The sequence below is a fragment of the Dipodomys merriami genome, unplaced genomic scaffold (genome assembly GCF_024711535.1).
Source record: "Dipodomys merriami isolate MVZ:Mamm:240054 unplaced genomic scaffold, mDipMer1.0.p SCAF_1, whole genome shotgun sequence".
NCBI lineage: Eukaryota > Metazoa > Chordata > Mammalia > Rodentia > Heteromyidae > Dipodomys > Dipodomys merriami.
The window spans coordinates 98,788,683-98,801,574 of NW_027202270.1; the positions used below are offsets into that span (position 1 = coordinate 98,788,683).

General features: G+C 37.4%; 1 protein-coding gene across 5 annotated transcripts in view; it reads right to left on the minus strand.

Annotated features, from left to right (window-relative positions):
* Positions 1-776: 776 nt before the first annotated feature.
* Positions 777-12,892, minus strand: part of Strn3 (striatin 3) — a 105,270-nt gene continuing 93,154 nt past the window's right edge. For 4 of the 5 annotated variants that reach the window (XM_070026305.1, XM_070026298.1, XM_070026287.1 and 1 more), the window contains 5 exons: positions 12,360-12,527; positions 9,959-10,099; positions 7,395-7,502; positions 2,780-2,866; positions 777-2,702 (listed from right to left, as the gene is read on the minus strand). In XM_070026305.1, the coding sequence (XP_069882406.1) occupies positions 2,533-2,702; positions 2,780-2,866; positions 7,395-7,502; positions 9,959-10,099; positions 12,360-12,527 (674 nt within the window). In that variant the 3' untranslated portion in view covers positions 777-2,532. The remainder of the gene's footprint in view (positions 2,703-2,779; positions 2,867-7,394; positions 7,503-9,958; positions 10,100-12,359; positions 12,528-12,892) is intronic. The other variant, XR_011372717.1, reaches the window with a different exon arrangement.

The following is a 12,892-nucleotide window of genomic DNA, read 5'->3' on the forward strand; positions in this document are numbered from 1 at the left end:
AGGCGCTTTAGTTTTTGCAGAAGGCATTCAAAGGCTCTATACAAGTTCTCTGGTATCCTCTTCTAACTGCATTTACAATTCCCTTCAAAGAAAAAGAATATTTCATAGCTGAAGGAAACAGTTTCAAGATATTAACATTTAAGATAACTTTTAAATAATAAATGCTGCAGTTTTTTTCTCTGAATATTCCCCCCCCCCCGCCATGGAAACAGACATGGTGCTAAATAGGACACTGTCATAATTCATCATCTTAAATGAAATTCAGATTTAACAAAATAACAGGATTTGTAAGTAAAACTGCACCTCTGTTTCTTGGGTTTTATAAACAATTTTGTTGACTGGTACTGGGGTTTTGAACTCCAGACCGTTTGCTTGCTTGCTTGGTGTTCTACCATTTGAGCCACACCTTTTCTTGCTATTTTCTGGTTATTTCAGAATCTGAAAAACTTTTCTGTTTAGGCTGGCTTTGAAGGAAGATCCTCCAGATCTCAGCTTCCAAAAAAGCTAGGATTACAGATGTAAGTTACCAGCACCCAATACATGTCTGAATTTTAAAAAAATATTTCAGTGGCCAAGCAGGGAGAAATACTTTAAAGGCATACTTAACAGTGGTACTGTTATATTCTTTTCCTTTTTGTTGGCTGTGGAGCTTGAACTCAGGGGGGCTGGGCACTGTCCCTGAGCTCCTCTGCTCAAGGCTAGTCCTCTACCATTTTGAGCTATAGCTACACTTGTGATTTTTTTTTTTTTTTTTTTTTTTTGGAGGGAGGAGGGTGTTTATTTGGAGGAAACAATCTCAGGAACTTTTTGCCCAGGCTGGCTTTGAACCGTGAACCTCAGACTTCAGCTGCCTGAGTAACTAGGATTACAGGTGAGGTGTGAGCCACCAGTCGCCTGGCATGTTCTATGCTTTAGGTGAAAAGCAGTGTAAAATATAAAAAGAACAGCATCAAAATGAAAGACTCATTAAAAATCATCTCTATCTCCTATTTTAATTGTGGAGAGTATTGCACTTTATTATTCACAAAATGATGTGGCCAATTGTAACATACAGGTACACAATTTAATATTTATTATATGCATTTTATATACATTATTTTTCAACAGCTGTACGTTTGCTTTGTGGTACAATCTTAAAAATTTGCTGATTCATAGTTTGTAAAACAAAAACCTTACAAAACTCATCAAAACTTGCAAACTGATCAGAAAAGGGTTTTGGAAGACTAGAAAAAATACTTTATTGTCTTAATCATGCATTACACAAACAAAATCTTTAGTTACACCAAAAAAATTAAGCACATCTAAAAAAAAAAAAAAACAAAATGGGGAAAATTAGCCCAAACACAGCAAATTTCTGTATCCTGATTCAACTATTTTTGTGTTCTATTTGTAATGCAAATAAAGTTTTACTCCAAATATTTTAAACAAGATAGGCTTGGAATTATGGTAAACCAAGATACACATCTTAGGGGAAACACCTTAGTTTGCAACTTAAACTATAAAATATTCATTTTTAGTCTATTTTAGACAATTCAAAGAGTTCCAAAATAGATATACAGGTTCCTTTAGCACATTAATAAAAGGATATAAAGACCAACAAAAAGTGAAATAAATAATAGGCCATTAGCAAGATGGATAATCCTTGATAAATAAACTTGTAAATACAGTAAGATGTACAAAATATCACATAGTGATAGGATGTCAAGATTAGTTTTTAAAGAGTTCATGTGGAGTACTAAACTCCAGTTTCATTTTTATACATTTAATAGTCCTTGGTTCATGAAGTCATGTATGTGATGATGAAGATGATTTAGCATCTTTATGGAAGGACTTAGCTGAGCTGTATTAGGCAAAAGAAGGAAAGAAAGTGGTTACGGGTGGCGGGTCAGTGAGATCTCTGTGTTTTAGGGTTGTATAATGCAGAAAACTTCAATACAATCTTGAGCACTGTTGTGACAGGCTAAATATATAAAAAGACTTATAAAAACTAGAATTTTATCCAAACATTTTGTGCAACTAATGCTAAAATATTTTAAGTTAAACTTTCTTTTCTTTTCTTTTCCTTTTTTAAAGCAAAATAACTTTAAAAGGGAATCTGTGGCATTTAACTGATAAACGTAAGATCACTAGAGATGAAAAAAAAAGCTACTCTTGGAGCTCACTTCTCCCACAGAGCACCACATTCCTAACCCTAAGGCAGCACACAGAGTCCAAAAAAAGTCTTTTTTTCATTTGTAAGATCAGACTCCACATTGGTTTAAAGACACCTAAAAAAAGACATATGCTCAGTTCATATCCAGTACAAGCCACAAATACTGGAGTCCTTTTTCTTTTGTCCCACAAAATACAGTAATTACAGTTAAAGTAGTGAGCCTGAAATTAGGATGTGATTTCTACCAATTTATACCTGACTCAAATAGCCTTCACCAGGCAGATCGCATTTAGTGTTATATCAATAACCTTTTTGATGGCAGTGATGCAGACCCTTTCTGTCCAAGCCAAGTTTTTCTCTTGATGTGAGTTTCTGTTGATTCACACAAATACTTTGGCAAGGGCATCAGCTCCTGCACTGGCAATGTATGCTTTTGATGGATGAAAAGCAACATCATAAATCGATTCGTCCAATTTCTTCCTATGAGCTGTTATTTCTTGCACACATGTCTTGCTGTCTAAATTCCATAATCTAATGGAACAGTCATGGCCTGTAAATAACAAACAAAACTTATTACTAACACTTCTTTTACAAAGGCTATGGGTAATCATACAAGTTCCGACTTACTTCCAGACATCAAATAGATTCCATTAGGATCTACTGCTAGACTTGTAACAGCATCCAAGTGAGCTACCATAGAATGGATCATTTTACCTAAATAAAAAGAATATAACAGAGAAGATTAAGTTTTCAAAAGTACTGATGTTAGACACAGAAATGCTATAATATGGCATCAACATAAAATACACAAGCACTACAGCAGTATTTTTTTAGTTGTGGTAAAACATATACAACACAAAACTTACCGAATAGCAAAACCATTTGAGAGCATGAAATTGCATGGTTTTGAGTAATCACAATGCACAGCCATCACCACTATCTAATTTGGAACATTTCATCTTTGACAAATTAAACCCTGAACTCATTTAAGCAACCACACTCCTCATTTGTCCCATTAATTTCTTTCTATATATTGGCTTATCCTGGACATTTCATATAAATGAATTCAGCAAAGCTAGGCAGCGATTCACATCTGTAATTATACCCTAACTCAGGAGGCTGAGCTTAGGAGGGTTAGAATTTGAAGCCAGATCAGGCAAAAAGCCAGTAAGATGCCTTTCTCAACCAAGAACTGGGCACTCCTATCACTCCATCTATGTCAGGAAGCATCTCAGTCTAGGTAAAACAGGAGGACCATGTAGCAGGAGCTTGCCTGGGGAAAGGGGAGATCTTATCTCAAAATAACCAGTGCAAAAAAAAACCCTGAAGGTCAAAGGTCTGAGGGTATGGCTCCATGGCAAAGCCTATCAAATACAAGGTCCTGAGTTCAAATCCTAGTAACACATACACACGTTTTTCTTGTGTCTGGCTTCTTTTATTATGTTTGAAAGGCACATTTGCTACAATTAATGTTTTGAAATAAACTTTCCCATATAGTTGTATTAAGACAAGGTTTTACTATGTACTCCAAGCTAACCTGGAACTTGTAATCCGTCTGCTTCATTTCCTGAGCGCAGGGATTGCAGGCATGAAAACCATGCCTGCTGCCCATATACTCTTAAAAAAAGAGGGGGAGGAAAGGAGGGGGAGAGACAAAGTTGAGACTTTATATCCCCCCAAAACACAAACAGCCAGGTGCTGGTGGCTCATACCTGCAATCCTAGCTACTCAGAAGGCTGAGATCTGAAGATTGATGTTAGAAGTCAGCCCAGGCAGAAAAGACCCCGTGGGAATCTTAATTCCAATAAAACCACTCAAAAATACAAAACAAAAACAAAAACAACTACAACAACAAAAGCCAGAACTGGGGTTGTGGCTCCAATGGTAGAGTGCTAGCCTTGAGGACAAAACTCAGGGTGCCCAGGCCCTGAGTTCAAGCCCCACAACCTACAAAAGGGGGGGAGGGTGCTGCTGTGGGACACAGATTAAGTGGTAGAGCACTTGCCAGCACGTATAAGACTATGGGTTCCATCTCCACACAGGAAAGGGGTTGTGGGGAGGGAAATACAATAGCTGTGTGACATAAGATATAATTTAATAAATATCTTCACTGAAGACTTGGCAAATAAATGGAATTCAAACCATGCAGTTGCAGTTACTTCTGCCACTAGATCTGAACATTAGTATTGCTGGTTATAAAAGGAGAAACAGGAAGGGGCTGGTAAACTGGCTCAGTGGTAAGAGTGTTTGCCTTGCATGCATGAGGCCCTGGGTTTGATTCCTCAGAACCACATAAGCAGAGAAAAGCTGGAAGTGGCACTGTGGCTCAAGTGGTAGAGCACGAGCCTTGAGCTGAAGAGCTGAGGGACAGTGCCCAAGCCCAGAGTTCAGGCCCCACGACCGACCAAAAAAAAAAAAAAAAAAAAAAAGAAAGAAAGAAAAAAGGAGAAACATTGATAACAAAGCTGGCCTCAAGATTTTGTAGTTTGGTCTGTAGAATGCAGGCTAGTATCAAACAGGATCTTTTTTTTTTTTTTAAAGGTAGACTACCTGTCTAGCAAACACAAGGCCTTGAATTTCAAACCCTAACACTAATCCCTCCAAAATAAATACAAACATAAAAATTTTTAAATGGGACTTAACCTCAAGTTGGAATCAGAACTAAGTTGTCAGTATGCTGTTGTGCTGCACAAAGATTTGGAGGCAAAGCCATTCTGCAGTAACATGGCAAATACTGACACTTTAGTTTATTCCCCTTTTATTCAGCTAGAATGCTCCTAACTAAAGATGGGAGGCCTTCTGTAGAGGTCTAGCTGTTGCTGGTGCTTCCTAATAACATTTTACACTGAGGCATGAAAGAGGTCTATTTTTGTTACTTGTCATGGGGCCATAAATGTTGATCTGAATATAAAACTAAACCATAATCAATGAAGCAAAAACATACTCCAAAACCTATAGTTGTATTATGGTTTTATATCAAGCAATTTTCAGCTGAGGATAAAATTAGTTATTTCAAAGCATGGTTATGTTTGTCATTCACATAATTCCAACAGATTAAAAAGAAAGCCTTAAAATATCCATATATAAGCCAGGTACTGGTAGCTCATGCTAGCTACTCAGAAGGCTGAGATCTAAGGATCATGGTTCAAAAAGCCAGCCCAGACAAGAAAGTCTGTAAGACTGTTATCTCCAATAAACCAACAGAAAACTGGACATGGTGCTGTGGTTCAAGTGGTAGAACACTAGCCTTGAGCTGAAGAGCTTAGGGACAGGGCCCAGAGTTAAAGCCCCACAACCAACAAAAACAAAACAAAAACCCCAAACACCACACCCACACATCAACCTCCTCCATACTAGAACAAATCTAAAAGTAGATTTAACAACAACACAATTTTGTAAGTTTCTTATAAAAGATATACTGTGAAGATGACAACAGTATGTCCATCGTACCATGGGCTTCAACTCAGGGCCTGGATGCTATCTCTGAAATTTTGGAGGTTTCCCCCAGGTCTATCACTCTACCACTTGAGCCACAGCTACATTTCTGACCTTTTGATGGTTAACTGGAGATAAGTCTCAGTAACTTTCCTGCCCTGGCTGACTTTGAACTATGATACTCAAATCTCAGCCTGTATAGTAGGTAGAATCACAGGCAGCAGATTACCACTCTGTGTTGTTTTGTTTTTGCCATCCTGTGAGTTGAACTCAGGGCCTGGGTACAGTCCCTAAGCTTTTGTGCTCAAAGCTAGCACTTTACCACTTGAGCTACAACTCTACTTCCAACTTTTTACTGATTTAACTGGAGATTAACTAGAAATCTCATCAACTGTCCTGCCTAGGCTGACTTTAAACCACAATCCTAAAATTTCAGCCTGAGTAATTAGGATCAGCAATTAGTAAGCCATGAGCACCCAGCCTACCAACTGTTTTAAGAATATATTTGATTGGTGCTGGGAAGGTGGCTCAGTGGTAAGAGTGCTTGCCTTGAATGCATGAGGCCTTTGGTTTGATTCCTCAGCACCACATAAGCAGAAAAAGCTGGAAGTGGGGCTGTGGCTCAAGTGGTAGAATGCTAGTCTGCAGTTGAAGAGCTGAGGAATAGCACCCAGGCCGAGTTCAGGCCCCAGGACTGACCAAAAAAAAAAAAAAAAAGAATATATTTAAAGAGAGCAAGGGAGGGAGTGATATTGTCCAAAAAGAAATGTACTCTCTACCTGACTTAAATAACTGTAACCTGTTTGTATATCACACCTCTATAATTTAAAAAAAAAAAAAGGAATATATTCAAAATGCCAAAAGAACTCTCTTGTAATATGCATTAAGACAGATTAGGAAGAAAAAAATTCACATGACATGAAGAAATCATTATGGGTAGACAAGGTATTAGGTACAAATGTAAAACCTACACATTGCAAATGTGCTATACTACATAAAAGCAAAAATCCAAGTTGCTGAATAAAAAGTTAGTAAGACTCCACCTCAAACAAGCCAGGCATTATGGTGCACACATAACCCCAGCTATACAGAAGGTATGGGTAGGAGGATTGAATTCTGAGGCCAGTCCTGGGCAAAAATCTAAGACCCAATCTGAAAACATAAAGCACAAAGAACATAGTGGGATGAGGAGTGGGAGGAGAGCATAGGTCAATTTTTAGTGTCTGCCTATCAGAAACAAAATTCTGAGTTCAAATCCCAGTTTAGGAGGGGAAAAAAAAAAGGAGGAAAAAAGAAAAATATACAAAAACAAAGCAAAACAAACAAAAAAACCTTAGGCAATCCTGATGCTGGTTTAGCACCTGTTAATAAGGCCCAGGAATATAGCTCAGTGACAAGAACACTTGTCCAGCAAGATACCCAGCTTCTCAATAATAACAAAAAATAATTTGAAAAAGTTTTTAGTTTCCCCAAAATTTCAGAGCCTCAAATTCAACTTACATTATACAAAAGAACAGTGTTTTAGCCAGGTGCCAGTGCTAACACCTGTAATCCTGGCTACTCAGGAGGCTGAGATCTGAGAATTGTGGTTCAAAACCAGCCTGGGCAGAAAAGTCCCTGTGAGACTTTCATCTCCAATTAACCACTCAGAAACTGGTAGTGGAGCTCAAAGTTATGCAGAGCATAAAGAGCTCAGGGTTAGCTCCCAGGCCCCGAGTTCAGGCCCCTTGACCAAAACAAACAAAAATCCCACAGCATTTTTAAATCACAAATTTACACTATTAATATGAAAAGACAACATACTTACCCGTTTTATTGTCAAAAAATTTGATATGTCTGTCTTCGTGAGCAGTTATTGTAACAGGTAGTGTAGGATGACTTACTACTCTGTTAATATGATTATTGGATTGTAAACCTGAAATATGAAGGAAGACAATTCTTTGCATTCAAATTATTTGGTTTGAGGATGTAACTCAAGGGAAAAATATTGCTTAGCATACAATGAGGCCTGACTTGACTTCCAGCATTGTAAAAACTTGAAAGATAAAATCCAAACCTTAAACTAGAAGTTAGATGATGTCTTTTTAGTCTTACCAAAATGAATGCTAATACACTTTAAAAAATGGACTGTTCTGCTTGTATATAAGAACTCTTAGGTGGGCCTAGTGGTTTCACTAGACTCACTAATCTCAACTACTTGCAAAGCATAAATCAGGAGAACAGTGGGTCAAATTAGCTTGGGCAAAAAGTCAGTTGAGACCATCTTTTTAAAAAAATATATTTTATTGTAAAGACACTATACAGAGGGGTTATAGTTACATGAGAATGGTAATGAGTATATTTCCTATTGAGCGTTGTTACCCCCTCCTTTGCTTTTCCTCTACCATCTTAATCAATGAGCTAGACCTAAACCACAAGTGGCTTATTGGCAGATACCTTTAGAGAAAACCTTCCAGACAATTGGAAAATAACCCAGAAAAGAGAAAAAGTTGACAAAATTCAAATGGATTCATTTGTATCAGCCTTTCCAAAATTAAAGCTCGAGGTTGTGAAGAACTGCTTCTACCTAATGCAAACTAAAGCCCACGTCTAACTTTCAACTGTTACCACTGCCTTTCTGTCACTTACTAGTTCTACAGCTTCAACAGAAACTCACCTCCTAAAAACAGGAGGGCCTCCCATGCTAAATGACAGGCATTGGAACAAGAAAGAGACGAATTATTTCTTATTTCCTGATCTACAAAAACTTGTCACTACAAGTAGCCAATACTCTAGGAAATAGACAAAACTTTAGGGACTTACAAAGATGAACGGATTTCCCAGCAACCATGGCTACAGAACAGAAGAATCTTAGATAAGACAACCAAGGGGAACCTGTGTTACACATGCCAAAGAATCCTGCTCTAGGGTTAATAAATCAGGACAATTATAGACTAACATTCATAACTAGTCAACCTCGCCTATCAAAATTTAGATGGCTCTTCTCATGGGAAGATTTCTGATCATGGCTTTCCTGGCTCCTCTACTTCTGGGAACCTCTAGTTTCCCTATTACTTCTCTTCCTTATTATTCCTTGCATAATTAACATTCTCAACAAAATGTTACAATATAGTCTGTCTGGTGGCCATGTGTCAGGAGTCACCGCACCAGGCTTCCAATACTTTTAGAAGCTGTAAGCATCTTCCAGAACAAATAAACACAGGGATACCTCTAATACTCAAATCAATTCCAAGAAGATAGGACTCCATGGTTCTATCAGAAGAGGAATGTGAAGGCCAAGTCCCTCTCTTAAGGATTCAAGGTAGGAACAAAATACCAAGAGCCAGGTAGAATGAGAAAATAAGGGCTTAGTGTATGAAATTCAAATCATATTCTGAGGAGTAACAACAAATCAAGCAAGGCCCAGGAAAAGAAACAATGAAATCCCAAGTGCCTCCATAAAAGCTTGCTCCCAATTTTGTCTCAGTGTAGCAGCAGTATTTCTCTTGTTGTTAGGCTATCACTGCTTCTCTTCCCAACATACTAAACCTTTGTGTCCCTAAAAAAATAAAAATAAAAAATAAAATAAAAATAAAAATGATGTGGGTGCTTGCCAGGTGCTATATGAAAGGCCTTACTTAAATGGGATTTCCTGAAGCCAGATGGGCAAAACTCATGAGACCTTTCCTGAGAAACAAGGGCTACTGAATGTGGCTCAAGTGGCAGAGGGCCTGCCTAGCAAGCCAAGATGAGCCAGAATGTATTGTCATACCAGAAACTAAAACAATAATGGTACCAGTAATTCAGCCTGTAATCCTAACTACTTGGGAGACTAGGATCAAGAGGATTTCAGCTCAAGGCCAGACTGGACAAAAAGTCTATGAGACCCCTTTCTTAACTAGTAACTGGACACAGTAAAATGCTCCTGCCCTCTAAACTATGTAAGAAGCTGAGGGAAACAAAGAAAAGATCAAGATCTAGAGGAAATGTATAGGTTAAGAGAGACCTGAGACTTTATCTATCAACTAATCACAATCACAATGCACCCATCTTCTTTAGGTACCTATTTAAAGAAACTGTGTAACAATATTCTACAATACTGACATAATTCTAAATATAATACTGGTGAGCATACCAGATTCCTTGTTTTTGTCTTTACTTTCACATACATTTCAAAATAAGTTCAAAATTATTTACTTTGCTTTTACCTTTATATTACTCCATTCACTCCTCTATCTCCATTAACCCACTAAACATTTAAGTCTAAATAGACGTAACATAAATAATTGTAACACAATAAATCTATTTTTCCATCTTAAATTCAGTCAATAGGAAAATAACTAAAGTATAATTCCTTTTTAAGAACTTTCAGAGAAAATAGTGACAACTTACCAGCTTCTACCTGTGATAAAAGCATCACCAATGACTGTGATGTTTCTAAATCATAAATTACTGCACTGCCAGTGTTGAAAGAGGTCACCATATGAGCTGGATCACAGCCTATGAAGTCAACTGATGTAGGTACTCCATGTTCTGAAAGAAGCCCAAAGATACACTATAAACATAATAATGTTGAAATTTCTACTTTTTAGATTAGAAGCAGGTATCATTCATGTTTTTAATTCCAGCGACTTGGAAACTGGAGACTCAACAAGACCTCATAGCAAAAAAGCTGAGTGCAGTGGGTTACACACAGCAATCCCAATTACACGTAAGCCTTAATTTTAAGTAGGAGGATCATGGTTCAGAATACCATAGCCATAAAATGGAAGACTAACTGAAAGGAAACTAAAGCAAAAAGGGACAGGGGCATGGCTCTAATGGCAGAGCTCCTGCTTAATTAGCACGTTTAAGACTTGCAGTTCAAACCCCGATATTGAAGCCTGTTCCCCCCCTAAAAGAAAGCAACTTTTGTTCAATTTTTATTGGTAACATTCTTTTTAACATTATAGGAAAACTACAAATGAAGAGTAGATTTATACATAAATTACTAGTCAGGTATGGTGACATATACCTGTAATACCAGAATTTGGGATACCAGTCTTTCAATTAATTGATTTGTTAATTATTGTATGCATTTTCTTCAAAAGTAAAATAAAATCTTGTCAATTTTTTAAGAGTAAATGAAAGTATGGTATTTTCAAATCTGCATCTTGGGAGATACCTTTCCATGTCAAATATATGTCTTATCAAGTAGTTAATACAAGTAAAAAAATTTTTTTTGTTGCTGTTACTGAGGCTTGAATTCAAGTACTGTGGCTCTTGCTTAGGATTTTGCTCAAAACCACCACACCACCACTTGAGCCATGTGTCTCCAGTTCCATATTTTTGCTTTTAATTGAAGACAAGGAATCTTATGGACTTTTAATGCCTCGCCTGGCTTCAAAACCATGATCCTCAGATCTCATGCCTCCTGAATAGCTACAATTACAGACAGGCATCAGCCACTAGCTCTTGGTTCAAGTCAAATTTTAGATGTAAAAATGAAGATCAAATTGGTCTAGGCAGCAACTTTTTTTTTTTTTTTTTTGGTGTCGTTGTAGGGCTTGAACTCTGGGCCTAGGCACTGTCCCTCAGTCTTCAGCTCAAGGCTAGTGCTCTACCACTTGAGCTACAGGGCCACTTCTGGCTTTCTAGTGGTTTATTGGAGATAAGAGTCTCACGGACTTTCCTGCTCGGGCTGGGCTGGCTTTGAACGGGGATCCTCAGATTTCAGCCTCCCAAGTAGCTAGGATTACAAGCGTGAGCCACCAGTGCCTGGCAGCAACTTCTTTAACATACTAAGTTAATTATCTGAATAAAGCAAGAAACATGTTTAAATACTAACATATATAAGTATATATTATATTTTTATAAAGCCTAGATTAACTGAAATATTAATAAAATGAGTGTATCAAAAAGATACACAAAAGTGAGCACATTATTACTCACCTAGATGGTTTTAAAATAATATATTGAAATAAAAACGACTGATTAAAAATTTAAAGACTAGTCAAAAAAATATATATGCATTCAGAAGATAAATTGGAGCTGAGCACCAGTGCTTGTAATCCTAGCTACTCAGGAGGCTGAGATCTGAGGCTCTTATCTCCAATAAACCACTAGAAAACCGCTAGTGGCGCTGTGGCTCAAGTGGTAGAGTACAGACCCAGAGTTCGAGCTTCTTGACCAACCAACCAACAAAAAACCAAACTGGCTAAAAGCCTTTTTTTACTAGGAAAAAGATCTGAAAGCATGAAAGCAATCCAACTGGTGCTTATGGCAAGGGTGCTATTTTACTGATTATGTCTGGATTTCCCAAAGTGTGCTAAGCATCATGGCAGGCATAGTGTCTAGACTGTTTGGGACTACTACACCTTCAGTTTTGTGGGTAATTACACCCACAAAACTGGGTTGCCTCCTGTTGTCCCTATGAGTAACATTTGTCGACCCCAGTATTCTTTATAAATACTTTAATTTTTAAAATGGAACATGATCTTTAAAAGGTTAGAAAGCCTTGAGCTACAGTATAAATTTACAAGGTACTTTAAGTAAAAAAATTACCAAACAAAATATTACTATAAATTCTTATAAAATTTTTCCAATATATCCCTTTGGAGTAGAGAAGAAATTACAAATGGCTGGGTTGTTGTTTTTTTTTTTTTGGTCAGTTGTGGGGTTTGAACTCTGGGCCTGAGCGCTGTCCCTCAGCTCTTCAGCTCAAGGCTAGTGCTCTACCACTTGAGCTACAGCGGCACTTCCTTTTTTTTTTTTTTTTTTTAAACTCCCAATTTCTATTTTTAAATTAACTTACCCTTGTCTCCATTGTAAGTGCAAATACATGGCAATTTTTCTTGTGGATTCCATAACCTAATAGTGCCATCTGCTGAACAAGATAGTAACTGATTTTTTATGCCACTGTAGGCAAGACCCCAGACTGCATTTGTATGAGCAACTAAAGTGCCAGCTAGAATATTTGATTCTAGGAAGAAAGAAGAAAACAAAGATAAGCTGAAAGAAGCCTGGTAAAGAAATTTTTCCATACAATTAAATTTGTGGTGGTACACATCTGTAATTCCAACACTCAGAATGCAGAGGCCAGTTCAAGGCCAACTTGAACTACCTTATGAGTCATAGGCCTGCCTGAGTTACATCAAGGATGATCTCTTATCTCCTTTCCCTCACACATAGTAAAAGATACGATATACTTTAAAATCCAATCTCAAATGTACAATTTCATTCAACATAATTTATCAACAAATTGTTCTACTCTACCTTCCCAAGAATCTAGTGACACCTACTTCCTTATTTTAACTGTTCTAACACCACCCTAATCTTGGCAACTTT